Source organism: Falco biarmicus, chromosome 5 (assembly GCF_023638135.1).
Source record: "Falco biarmicus isolate bFalBia1 chromosome 5, bFalBia1.pri, whole genome shotgun sequence".
NCBI classification, from domain to species: domain Eukaryota; kingdom Metazoa; phylum Chordata; class Aves; order Falconiformes; family Falconidae; genus Falco; species Falco biarmicus.
The window spans coordinates 36,747,158-36,760,793 of record NC_079292.1 but is presented as its reverse complement, the minus strand read 5'-3'; the positions used below and the strand labels follow the sequence as shown (position 1 = coordinate 36,760,793).

Below are 13,636 nucleotides of genomic sequence, written 5' to 3'. Positions count from 1 at the left end.
CAGCGTTATTGATTTAAAAAGGGGGTATGGATGTATATGTAGTTTCAGTGAACCCTGGCTGCTACTGCTAGGGGTACATTTTAGCATACTTGCAATAGTTTTCATCCAACTCTTAGCAACAGTCATGGGGGCTGGTTTACTATATGCTCTGCAGTTATGTAAATAATAATCCTGAATTTGAAGATTATGTACTTGTTACTCTTATTCCTGCAGCCGTATGAGAAGCAGAGCAAGATGTATTTAAAGGTACGTATATGGATTATTATGCCTGCAGTCTCCTGCTCTGACTTCTGAGAAACTGCAAAACATACACTATTCTTCCTGGTAGCTGCTAGCTTGGATGTGCTGAGAAAACAGCACCCGTGTATGTCTAAAACCCTCTCTAATTTCTACCAGATGTGCAGCCCTAGTAACTATCAAGTAAGTTGGTATAAAATTATGTCTCACTTTCAAGTACTAATATGGACCTATTACAAAGTGCTTCAGGATTTAAACTTTAACCAAGCAATAATCTAAGTGTGTCCACAATGAATACCATACTTTCAAACAAACAAACAAACAAACAAGCAGAGAAAGAATAAAAATTGAAAACAAGTGGCATAAATAAAGCTCGTGACAGCAGGGCATACCTTCAATTTTTACAGCCACATGTTTGGAAAGATCTATGTAACTAACGCAATGATTGTAAAATCATGGCCATAAAAGTCTTGTAACCCATTGTACCATCACACTTCATCATGAATTTTGGCATGATCACATTAAGTTATGCAGCTTTTTCTAAACAAACGGTATTGTAAACTTTATGGCACCCTTCACCACTACACCCTTTTCTTCCCGAATGACATTCCTAAAAGATTTATTAAAAGTTACAATAATAAAACCCTCAAATAATCCCATTGGATTAAAAAAAATAAATCACACTAAAATCAAGAGAGTGCGCTATTCCTTTTCTACAAAAAGGACAGCTGTTGATGCTACCTGGTTCTCATGAGTCTCCCACACAAAGGGAGAGAGGCAAGGTTTTCCAAGCCCTGTTGATGGATGGTGAAAGGGTACAGGACCACTCTCTACAACGGTCACTTCTAGCACATTCAGTCCAGTGTGGGTCTCTTATGTTGGCTGTTACTGCAGTCACAACTATGGGTGTAAGTCTAGCCACAGGAGTAAGGAACTTGGCATGGGCTGAAAAGCAAGCTCACAGAAAGTGCCAGCAAGCGTGGCTGGCCAGCCAGTTCTGATTCACGGTTGCTGATGCAGTCACTGTTCATAATGAGGCACAGACTCAGTCAGTGATGGGGCCAGTTCCACATATTTTGTAATGCATTATATCCAGACCTCACCATGCAAATGTGTATAAACTACCCCACAACAAAGCCTCATCCCAATTCCTCCTGGTTGGAGATTTGTTTAATCACAGCAGCCCGTCATCCCCAGGGCCTTCTGACTTGAGGAATCTTTCAGGTGAGCTACAGTGCTTATGTAACTGTCCCACTTAAATCTAATGTCACTGGTCTTGTTTTGAGCTTTTGCAGGACAGCAAATTTCAAGGGCAAGGCTTCCTTGAAAGAAAAATATCTGAAAAATTTAACAAGTAACAGCTGTCTCTAAGATACGTAACAGGATTAGCTTTGCAGGATTGCAGTCCTTTTTTGGATGGAACAGTTATAATATAGTACAATCAAAGAACTATTTTTTGCATCTGCATTATTTTACTATTCAAAACAATTACTATTAGTATAACATTACCACTGTTTCTCACGTGCACATGAGGACACCTAAGAGCTGGACCCCTAGTGATACCATAGCATGGATGGACACACTATCTCCCCATGACCCAAAAGAATGCATTAAAAGCTAACATGTCAATAAATGAGCTGTAAAAAATGGCTGAACAGATTAAAAACCAGAAATGCACTTTCAGGCAAATGTTATGTAAAAATACTTGCTTTAAAAAAAAAGAACATGGAAACAACAAAAAACTGCAAGAAAGCAAAACCTCAGTTCCTTTCTCAAATGTTTTCTCACAACTGCACAGTGACTGGCTTTAGTTGGAGGCTGCTGGTTTGCTCCGCTTTTGCTATATGACCATGGGAAATCGTTAATACAGGCAGCAGCACTGTGATGCACATCAGTTCGTTTTTTCCAGAGCCGACCTGTGAGCATTATTAGCCAGAGCGGATGATTTAGAGAGCAGTTCTCACCTCCCTGCTCTGGAGGAACTGAGCTGCTGAGGACCACACAAAGATGGACAAGCCAAAAGGAGAGGTGGCACTTACATGGAGTCTGGGAAACAAAGTGCTGATGCAGCCATACTCTCCGGCCCAGCAATATGCAAAGTGGAACAGCCTGAAATATATCTACCCTGGCTTGGGAAATTACTGACTCACGGGAAATCCATGCTTTGAATTCCAGAGAGTAGTCAGAAAGAAGGCTATTTAGTCTTTGCTGTTATTTGTCACTCTTCCTCACAAAAATGACTGTGCAGGTTATGGTGTAGATGTAAACATTAAAACTACCTAGGAGGTACTGTGGCAAGCTCTTCTCCTTCTGTAATGTGATAGTTGGTTGAGCTTACCAGCAATCTGTTTTTGACTACTCAGCTATGAATTCTATTCCCTGATGGAAACAGCAAGAGTGGAAAAGGGAATTTGAAAATCACTTCACTAACGGTATAACAAACTCTTCCAGAATTGTCTGAAGAAAACATTGCTTTATATATTTCACATGAGATAGTTAAGCTGCATGGCCTCTACTCATCTCATTGTAGCACTGGACAAGTATTTTAATGCTGATGTTTCCCTACAACTAACACGAACTCCAATTGTTCTCTCTTCTGCCTAGTGTGTGTATATATATTAATTAAGGCACTTTGTACCTTTTTTCTGTATCTTCCCCCTCTTTCACCCATTCACTGCACATTTTGAGCAAATGCTGTTACCACCTACAGGAGCTTTTGAAGTCCTTCTTTTTCATCTTCCGCCTCATCATTGTCCCACGTGGGCTGGTGGAGTAGAGGCTGCGAGGTAATGTCCCCATGTTCAGGGAACTCAGGCTGTATGCACTCATGGAGGTAGGAGAGAAGGATGAAGACACCAAAGCTGCTGTAAGAAATCAAACACTTGGCAAACAGCACTCAGTCTCCACGGAAGAGTGCGGCACATCTATAACTCATCAACAGATCAAACAATGTGTATGATGCACAGGAATGGTTTGTGTGTTTCCAGTAACAAAGACATTAAACCACATAGGTGACCGTAGGTAAAAGTATAGCCAGCATTTCATGAAAATACCTGCTGGAAGGTAATAAAGATACTGTAGATAAAAAATAGTACATTCATAGTATACAACTTATTTCAGGCAAAGCGCATTAAATTAAATTTGTCAACACACATCCATGAACCAATGCAGATCAATATGCCTAGATACACCAGTTTTAGAAATGCCTTTTTGTAGTAGGTAATTTCTGACAAAAGATTTGTGAGCAATGCTTTGCATTCAAAAGTCAAGCTTTATATACACTACTCAAATCTAATGATCTACTCATATAGCAGAAGAGCTGATTCATTCAGAATTTTCAAGCCTTTTCCTGTCTACAAAGGTTGCCTTGTTACAGAGAAGGCATAAAATGTCAGAAATAACCTCGGCGTGGCTATGAAAAAGTGTAGCATCCATAAAACTGAAAAGGTTTTAGTGTCTGAAATGGGGAAAATATGAGTGAAAGAAGAGGGGAAGGAGGAGGAGTAAGAAGAGGAGGAGAGAATACGTCAGCAGGAAAAAGCGTGGAACATTACGAAGGCTTTTTTGAGGAGGCGCTTTCTGGAATTTCAAGGCTGGCATTCTGCAATGGTCAGGGTGGTAGGTGTTATAATGGTGGTAGGTGAGGAGGCTGCTGTGGCTGTTGGCACACGAATCCCAGGTAAGTTGCCTGCTGCTTCTTTGAACCTTCACTGCCCGCATGAAGGGATGATGGAAAATCAGAAAACAAAAGGACCAGAGAAGAGGGAAAAGTAACTGAACTGCACAAACACACACACAAAAAAAAGTCCAAAAATGAAAATAAATTGAAAATAAAATAAAATAATAAATAACCTGGTCTTGTCTTCTTACCGGGGGTGCTAACTTGAGGAATAGACATCATATTTTTTTCTCAGAATACATGTTTCTGACTGGTTTTTTTTGGTTTGCTTTTTTATTTGTTTTATAAAAGGTAAGTACTTAATCAATTTCTAATCTCACTCTGGCTTTAGGAGCTAAGATTACAAACTTCCTTAGAAAATACTAAGGTATCACATATGAGCACTAACTGAAGGTTAGTAAGTCTCTGCTTGCATTCTACACTAAAAAGGCCAACCACATACTATATATAGCACTGCCTGGAATGGAGATGTTTACTTGCCCGTCATTTCACTTTACTGCATTGGCATTTCAATTTTGCCACCATCTATTGTTGGCATTATGCTATTCTGTGCAGTAAACAACTTCCCTGGGTCAGTAGTAGAAAAACTCTATCCCAAAGCCTGTTTATTAAAGAAAAGAGTTCTTATTGATTAGCTGGATGTGCAATTTAATGTTTTTTTAAAAACTTGATCTTCAAAACTTTAAAATGATCCTTTTCTGAATGAAATTGGAGACCATACTTGACTGCTGAATCTACATATGGGGAGCCTGGGATATGCCAAAAGTGAAGGCCAGTACTTGCCAAGAAAATGGGAAGCATTTCAGTTGATGTGTCAAATATTAAAGGAAAATGATTAAAGTCACTCGTTGTTAAATACAGTCTATTCATCATTAAATTCAGCGTAGCTGTGTCCTTGCTGAATTGTAGAGGCACACTTCAAACTGGGAACTATTCACTGAATATTTGCCTTAAAACCACCGAGGGATTCACCCATACTATGAAACGTAAGTTACAGTCTTTGGCCCATGAGCCGTGTATTACCTGTGTCTCTCTGTGACCTGCTGTGCCTATAATGGTTACAGACACGTATGATCCCATGCTGGACTTCAGTAGCCAAAAATCGTGACTGTTCAGGTGGAACCCACACCTTGCCTTCACATCTTACTTCAAGGCAAAATAAGGGGCGAAATGGGTAGCCCTCGCAGCAAGCACTGCCAGAAGAAAAGCTATCCTTTGGTTTCACTTCATGAGTAACGATCTGCTAGGTGTATGAACATATCAGCCCTCCTGCGACCCACAGCCAATGCATGTCACTACAATGTATGCCACCAGGGAAGGGAGAGGAAAGGGAGAGCGCAGGGCAACCCCCTGTGTCCCTGCAGCCTTGCGGGGTGGTCGGGACTCTGGGGGCCCTGGCTCTGTGCCCTCCATTGGGTTGCCCTGGTCCTGCGTCCCTCCCTGAGACTGCCTCTGACTTATTGGAATCAAAAGAAATTATGTTTCCACACACTTCCCCCCCACAAAGGTAAGAAAGGCGAGGGTGGGGTGTGATGCCAGGGGCAGGAGGGGTGCTGGGCCCCTGGGGTGCCTCACGTACTGGCACCGGCGCCAGCGCCCTCAGAGACTTTGGAAAACACCAACCAGGAGAGTCCCAGAAACAGCAGCAGTAGCCTGATACCACCACATGTGTCTTACGGACTTATCGTATCTTCTTAGATGAAACCTTCTCTTTGATTACATGCATAGACAGCAAGGTTTCTGAACTTTAACTATGGTGTAAAAATTAAAATCTGATAAGAACAATGTGGCCAGGTGGATTTTCATTATTTTTAAGTTGCGGTGAGCCTTGTTTAATTAAAAAGACTGCTTGCAGCAGGAAATTATCTGGTAGTCTTTGATTTTTTTTTTTTATATTTTCACACTGAGAATAGAGATAAAAACGTCCTACAAAGTGGGAAGTACACAAATTCAGTTTGCTCAGCTTGTAGAAGGTTAAACCCAATTCAACAAAAGTTCTGTAAAAAAAAAATAAATCCCATTGTGTGCAACTGTAGTAATTTAGTGGTAATTTGAGCTATTCCAACCCGGGGTTGTGTACAGCAAACATAAAACTAATGGACCAGCAAGAGAAATGAATGTTAGCAGCACAGTATAAAGGAAAAAACCCATGAAAAAGAAAGCTGATCTTTTATAGTGCTCTCCATTTTATTTTAGGGCTAAAATTTCAATTTATTTTATATACTGACTTTCCTGCCCATTTTAAATTCCTAACATGTTCCCATAAGACCAATAACTGAGCTCAACAGATACAGCCCTAATGACTCAGCTTATCCCAGACACATAAAGGGAGCTTTTCCAACTCCACAGCATCTAGGCCATACCACACCTGATGAAAGGCTGTTTCCAGGAGAGTACTTGCTTCCATAAAGCATGTTACGTCTCGCATTGGTCATGATATTGCAGTGGCACCACCTGGCGAGGGGCTGGGAAGGACTTTGAACATTCTAGTTATTCTGCCTTACTTAAGAAAACAACTTTATCACCTCAGGGAGATTTCTCCCCGAAAGACGCTCTTAGGTAGTTTCTGCAGATCCCCTTGATAGAATTTTGTAGCGGCCAGTCCTTAACTCTGGCATGGCAAGAGCATTGCTTTTTCTTAGCATCTAACTGGGTCAAGCTGACTAGCACATTAATAACATCAATTTGTTTTAAATGTTGGTTAAGAAACCAACTGCTTCAAGTAATCTACAATTTTTACTTAAAAAAGTAAAATACAATCATCTACTAAAATCTTTGGCCCTGGTACTCATCTTCCCAAAAGAAACACTCTTCAAAGTTTCTCTAACCAGCCCAAAATTGTGTGACATCTTTGCTTCAGCAAAATGAAAGATCTGTTTGCAATGCACTGTCATAACTGAAAAGAAGGGAAATATATTGCACGATTTGGTCTCCACCTCATTCTTCCTCTGCAGTATAGCTCCCTGCTCCCTCACCCCTCAAACCGGCTGAAGCAGAAAGGGGAAGGAGGTGCAGCTGAATGATGGAAGACCATGGTACCACAAGGGTTACTTTTTGTTCACCCTGGTCTAGGAGAAATCAGTGTCTCCTCAGCCACTACTTCAATATTCGCCACTCTGACAAGCTGACTACAGCATTGCTTATCCAGGGACAGGCTAGATCTTAGATAGACGTCCAAGAACACTTACCATCACAGACATTTCTAGGCCTCAGAAATCTTGTATTGGTCTAAAGGAGGCAGAAGCACAGTACCACAGGCTCAGAAAATGGTACCACTGGTTCATGCTGCAACACAGGTATCTATTCTCTGTGTATTTGATAACCCTTGCTACTCCTCTGGTATCCACCAACATGTAGTATTTTAGACTGAATTTATGAATGCTGTGAATTAAGCCACTTTCTCAGGATTAGTCAGAAGACAAGACAGGCAGCTCTCATCCGCAAATACTAAAACATTTTATGTATACTTGATTTGAAAATGAAAAGCCATTGTCTTCAAGCATGTTGGTATGAAATAAATATGGTGGAAAAGGCTAGGATCTAGGGAATTGCTTCCAAACAAACCTTTTTCATAAGCACTGACAATGATCCCATGAAGCAATCTCAGAAGTACTTTAAAAGAAGATGCAATAAATAATAATGCCATCAACAAGTGAAAATACTGGGGTGGTGGCGGTGGCGTGTTTTTTGAGGCATTTTAGGGGAGAACAGGTGTTATTAAGTGGTCAAAACAGACAATCAAGCCAATATGCTGAAAAGAAGTTGGCTGTGGTCCTCCCTCCCTGCTCTAAATTTAAGAAGCAATTTAGAGATTCATTTACTCTTTAATTTACCTAGTTGCCTCCCCAACGACCACAACAGTAGAGTCAACAGGTGTCTTTATGTACATCTACAAGTGTGCAGAGCCATTTCTCAGTAAAACATTTCCCTCTCTATCCATAGGAATCTCGGAGGGTACATTAAGGTCGAGAAAACACAGAGATTCTTAGAAACTGCAGAAGCGCAGCCTGGGGAGCTGAAACAACGTTTACAGACATAACTGCTGCGATAGCTTTCTTGGCCATTCAGCAAGGGCAGGCAAAGTAAAAGACAGAAAAAGAAAGGGGTATTTGGTGCTACAGATCCTCTTACCATGCTCTGGGCCTTTCAGTGCTAGCCGTGTCTGGTGGTGAGGAAGAATCTCAAGTTTGACATTATCCGCTGCATTAGCCAAAAACTGCGTTGCTTCTGCCAGCGTACAGTACTCCATGCTGGTGCCGTCAATGGACAGAATATGGTCTCCTACATGCAATGCACCGCATCTACATAAAAGGGGAAAAACTCAGTATGATCAGATATGCTCTTTCTTGGAGAATGAGTTTTACTGCCTTCAAACTGGTCATGACAACTATGAACGTGTTCTTTTTTTTCGAGAGAGATTTGTGTTTTGTAGGCATTGTCACTGGTCAGACTTTATATCTATTTGTACAAACCTTAAAAACAATTCAGTTAATACAGTATATGCCAAGACATCACTCACAGAACTGGAATGGGGTAGCTGACTATAAAAATGTGTGTGAATGGCAGCTGAATAAAATGAGAAGAGCTTAAGGAGACTCAAATAACTTGGTCACATATCCCTCACACAAGCACCCAGTTCATCATTTTTTGAGTTATAGTTTGAACATTTATTAGTACAAAAGCTGTAAATGATGATGACATTATGCAGTAGTCAAACAAATAATGAAACCAGGGCTAGCATGGTGACTTGAGGAGTGGGGTGGGGAGGGGGCTATCTGCTAAATCTTGCTGCACTCAAGAGACTGGCTACTGGATGAGTTGAGAAATGCAAACACAGCAGTCAGCATCCCGACGTACCAGTCAAGTGGACAGCTCCTTTAATTGGTTACCCCCTGTGAAATGGGAGAAAACAGAGGGAGAAAATTAAAGCATCCTGCACCATTGAACTGGAGAACACCCCTGGATCAATGGCCGTCACTCTCAAAAGTTTCTACTGTAGGGAAAAGCCCACAGAGGAGCTGTAGACTCACTGCTACAAGTGGGTGCTACCAAAAGCACCGTTGTCAAAGAGGAGTTACAAGGTAGGGTGACTGGGATCATGCAGGAGGAATTTGCTGCTGAAACATAATATTTAAGGAATTTTAAGATAGAGATGTGTATATAGAAATACACTGTATATGTATAAACACATACACACACACACACGCACACACCCCAAAAAAGATTCCACAGCTCTGTTACAGAGGTTTAGACCACTGGGGAAAAATACCTAACTTTTTTTTTAAGGGTTTAAATGGTTTTATTTAAAGGTTTAAATGAAGTGGAAAAATTACAGCAAAATAATTTCAAGACACAGAAGCCAGTCTTCCTAATACCTCAGCTGCATTCTAAAATACCAATAAAAAAATCCAGAAATAAGGAGTTCCATCTCACTGTGCCACAAGAATGAGTGATATATTCTAAAAGAACACTTCAAGGTTGCAAAGCCTCAACATCTACTTCCCTTAACAGCTGTTCCATATCGTGGGCTTACTTTAAGAATTCCAGTGTGTTGTTATTTTTTAAAATCTTAATCTCCGCCACAGCATTACATGTAATAGAGCAGACCTCTAAACTGTGTTGCACAGTGCAAGTAGACAGTCGCATATTACATGGGGGCTGGCTTACACCATTGAATACTACATGAATGAGCTGAAGTAAATGGTGTCCTGGAAGTCTTAAACTCAGTAGTATGGAATAACAATCTGACAAAGTGCTAATTTGAAGACCTGCAACCTTGAAAGCATCTGGTTCAGTCAGTTTTATCAAAAAAGGGAAAAGTTAAATCCAAACCAAAGTACAAATAAAATGTATGTATGGACCTGCAGTGTCAGCCGTCTGTCACACTCACCTGTCTGCAATACTCGCAGATTTGATTTTGTCTATGACAATGACCTGTTTGTTGCAGCACATCGAGGTAGTTAGTGCAACCCCAAGAGCAGCACCAGGAGTTTTGGCAACTTCAACTAGCAGTGGCCCAGATGCTGTTGCTACTGAATCTGTTAAAATTAGACAACAAAAGATCAGTATTATACCAATATGGTACTTACGCAATTTTCATATATTCCCACATAAAATCTCCACGGCTAGTCTGTCTCTCTAACCAGATAACATGCCACTTAAAGAAATTATGGAACAGCATCAGTTTAGGTGTCAAGAATCAGCTCTTAACATTGCAAATTATAAAAGCAAGATGAAATTTGTGGATCTGGGATGTCTGGAAGGTTCCGAGTGTGTCAGAAGCAGAGATGGACCAGGTTACAGAACCGGGATGTGCCGGTGAATCACTTTCTCAAACAACTGAAGTTAAAAATTACCTGGAGTTTAAAATAGGCATGCTGAAGAAACAGAATTAATGAAAAACGTAGAAAATTATCTGAAAAAAATGAATACGTGAATAGGTTAGAGGAGGATGCTAGCTTTCAGAAAAGAAGGGGAACGTCTGTGTACAACAGCTATAATAATCAAATGAAGAAGGAAAAGAAAGAGTTGACGAGAAATCCCTCACAAAAACAAAGGACGATTTAGGAGAAAATTGTGAAAGTGCTGGAGGCCTGACAGCTAGAAATAGTAAGAGTTAAAGCAAACTGCATGTGAGGAAGTTCAGAGGATTTTTGTAATATCCTGTCACTGGATAAAGTACTGCCTTGCAAGAGGGCACAGACAGTAAATGACCAACCCTGAAAAAAGAAAGCAGAAAAACAGAAGGCAGCAACAGTCATGATTGACAACTGTGGTGAGGAACTATGCCCAAGAGAGACAAGTGCTAGACAGAACAAAGGAAAAAGACAGTAGGATGCTTCCTAAATGCCAAAACAGAGCAGGCAGTGATAAGGGTGAAGTACATTCTGGAGACTGCCTGAGAACTCCTGCTAGCTGATACCTATCGATCAACTGATCTCAGTGGAGTAAGGTACAGTAAGAAAAGACGTCCTTTAAGGACATAAAAAGTCTGAGACAAAGAAAACTGTATCAGAAGCCTTTGGAGGTGCTTACAATCATCATAAGGAAAAAATGAATAAAAAAAGACTCAGGCTGGAGCAAAGTTACCAAACGACCTGCTAGCAAACAAGAGGTTTGTATTCACAGAGTACTGGAGCCTGCTGTAAGAACACTAAGCAAACATTCCACTATGATGTCTCTCAGAAGTCCCTGAGATTGAAGCTGTAGAAGAACTGCAGCTGGGCTTCAAAGTATGGAGGAGAAGACAGATATAAGATATTCCATTCAGTCCTAAATCTAGAATATCAGTCCAAAAATGTAATTCTGACACAAAAGAGAAAGACTGAAACAGTGTATTTATTGTACAAAACTAAACATATGATGATATATATATATGATGATACAAGAAATTGAATGAGAGCTTGATTAACTTAACACTCAGCTAAAGTGCTCTTCCTAGAGAGTGATGTAGGTAGACTGGATATAGAAATTGAGTGAAGAAAGGTGCTTGGATGGAATAACACATAATACCAGTAAAGCATCAGTTGATTATTACAGAACTCCTTTTCCCCCCACAATCTGAAATATTTTTTACATTCCTGTTGTCTTTTTTCTAGTTAGAAACCTGAGGGTTTTAAGGGGAGATATACTATTTTTAAAAGTGCCCATTAAATCAGAGTGATTCATTTTCAGATCATTTTCATAATTTACATAAATCAGAGTGATTCAGCTGGGACTGACTTTTTGAAGGCTGAACTTCCACAGGCACTACCAAAATAAGCTGTTCCACAAATCTGAAGCAAACTTTAAACTGTGATCCAAAAGAAGAGAGCCCACCCAGTAGCATTCCTGGCTGGAGCTGCAGGCACTAAATAGCTTTAAAGCTGGATGAACCACCCTCGGCAGCCACCTGTCTTCCTCTAGTGACTAAATGGGGAAGTCATCGCAACCTAACTCCTGCCCTAGATGCTTTGGTTAAGGGTCTGAGTAAGGCAGGGTTCACACAGTACTTGCATACAGCCAAATAAGCACGCACAGCGGAGCAGACTTTAAGAATTCCCGATTCCCATTCCTGTGCTGAGAAACAATTCTTTTCTTCTGGAATATTCCAGTGGTTTCTAGAGCTACAAACCAGCTCTCCAAACACAGGGAAAGACAACTCAAGCAATGCTTATCTTCAGTACTGTGACAAAGGTTTGAGCTCACGTTGATCCAGAAAATGGCACAGCTCTACTCGTTACTGGCCTATTGCTAGTTCTTTCTGTAAGGATTGCCTTGAGGAGAGGGAACTAAATGCAAATATCTGTTGAGAATGAATAAATCTTTCAGGATGCTGCTCCTTTCTCAAGTTACTTGAGAAACGCACAATCAGCTTATGCCCTAGTGTTATTTCCCACGTGCCTGTGCAAATGCAATGGGAAGGCAAACCAAGGCAGACAGGATGAATAAATAAGATAACTACATTAGAGGAACCAGAAGAGAAGAAATGGAGTGTGTCTAACTGTGGAACATAAACACAGGGAAGAGAAATCAGAAAGCAATAATCAAGCACACATTCCCTGACAGAGAAGGATTAGTTTATCATGTTGAAGTAAAGCATGGATATGAAAAATGAATTATACAGGTATAAATTATTCATGTGTGAAGATGTTTCAGTCATTAAGATATTTACACCGTGACTGAAGCACTTACACACTATGTTGATTTATTGGCTACGTAATTACATAAGATATACTGATGAATGTTTCCATGAAAAACACTCTAGATTTTTGATTTTGTTAATAATTTTTCTCACTTCTGAGCACTGCATCTCAATCAGTACAAGAGGCTTGATTAAAACCTCCCAGAGGAAGCAGCATTGCTTTCCGCATGCTAATACATTTTCTCAGCTAGATAGCAGAACACCTTTTTTATTTGACAGCTTAAGTCGCTAGCAACAAGGGGGGTTGTTCTGAATATACCTTTATGATGTGTAAACTTACTATACAATATATAAAAAGTTCTGGATAAAATAAGCAATGTCACCACTCTCCCTCAACTCAAAGGATAATCAGAAATAATATTCAAAGTTGAAAAAAAAATAATTTGTTTAGCTTGATAAAGTGTTCTCATTACATGTGTGTGTTTCTGTTTTTGTAAATGCATGTAATCTGCTAAACCTTACGGCTTGTTAAATCCACTTCAACAACTGGTGGGTGCTGGAAAAGAGGAAACCTCTAGGATCCCCATAGTGGGGAAGCCAACAAAGCGAGCTGCTTGTATTAGGCAGCAGAGGATCTACATGTGAAATAGAACCTATAAATGCCCTAAAAAGGGAAAAGCTTCAGTCATAGCTTCATATTAATAATGAAACTAAATCCACAGGAAACCAAATTTTATTAGTTTATGATGCTTTCCTCCCAAAGCCTTCTTGTACTTAAAGCTGGGAAGTGCTACTACACCGTGAACTTGCTCCTGTAGGAACACTGATCTCTATTGCTATTATCTGTGCTCTGCAGCTTCTCAGTTACCTAACTGGAAGGTTTTGGGTGCTTTCTTATTTTTTTCGGAAGCCATGGCAATGCAAGGTAGAAATCATTTGTCTGAGCAGCTTAAAAGAGCCAAACAAGAAGGAAGGATGTCAAAACAGATGTTGACCTTTAAGAGCTAGTTGAACCAAGACTGCTGCTGATCTTGCCTGGACATTGCTGTGTCTTCTAGCAATGATGTGATTGACTAACAAGTGGATACCTTACTATC

General features: G+C 40.3%; 1 protein-coding gene across 8 annotated transcripts in view; it reads right to left on the bottom strand.

The window, feature by feature from the left end:
• GRIP1 (glutamate receptor interacting protein 1) overlaps positions 1–13,636 on the bottom strand; it is a 328,959-nt gene that overhangs the window by 41,307 nt on the left and 274,016 nt on the right. For 5 of the 8 annotated variants that reach the window (XM_056341971.1, XM_056341976.1, XM_056341969.1 and 2 more), the window contains exons 8-10: positions 9,807–9,954; positions 8,048–8,217; positions 2,946–3,101 (exon numbers count right to left, since the gene is read on the bottom strand). In XM_056341971.1, coding sequence (XP_056197946.1) covers positions 2,946–3,101; positions 8,048–8,217; positions 9,807–9,954 — 474 coding nt within the window. Of the gene's footprint in view, positions 1–2,945; positions 3,102–3,791; positions 3,948–8,047; positions 8,218–9,806; positions 9,955–13,636 lie in introns of all 8 variants that reach the window. The other 3 variants (XM_056341974.1, XM_056341975.1, XM_056341970.1) reach the window with 3 other exon arrangements.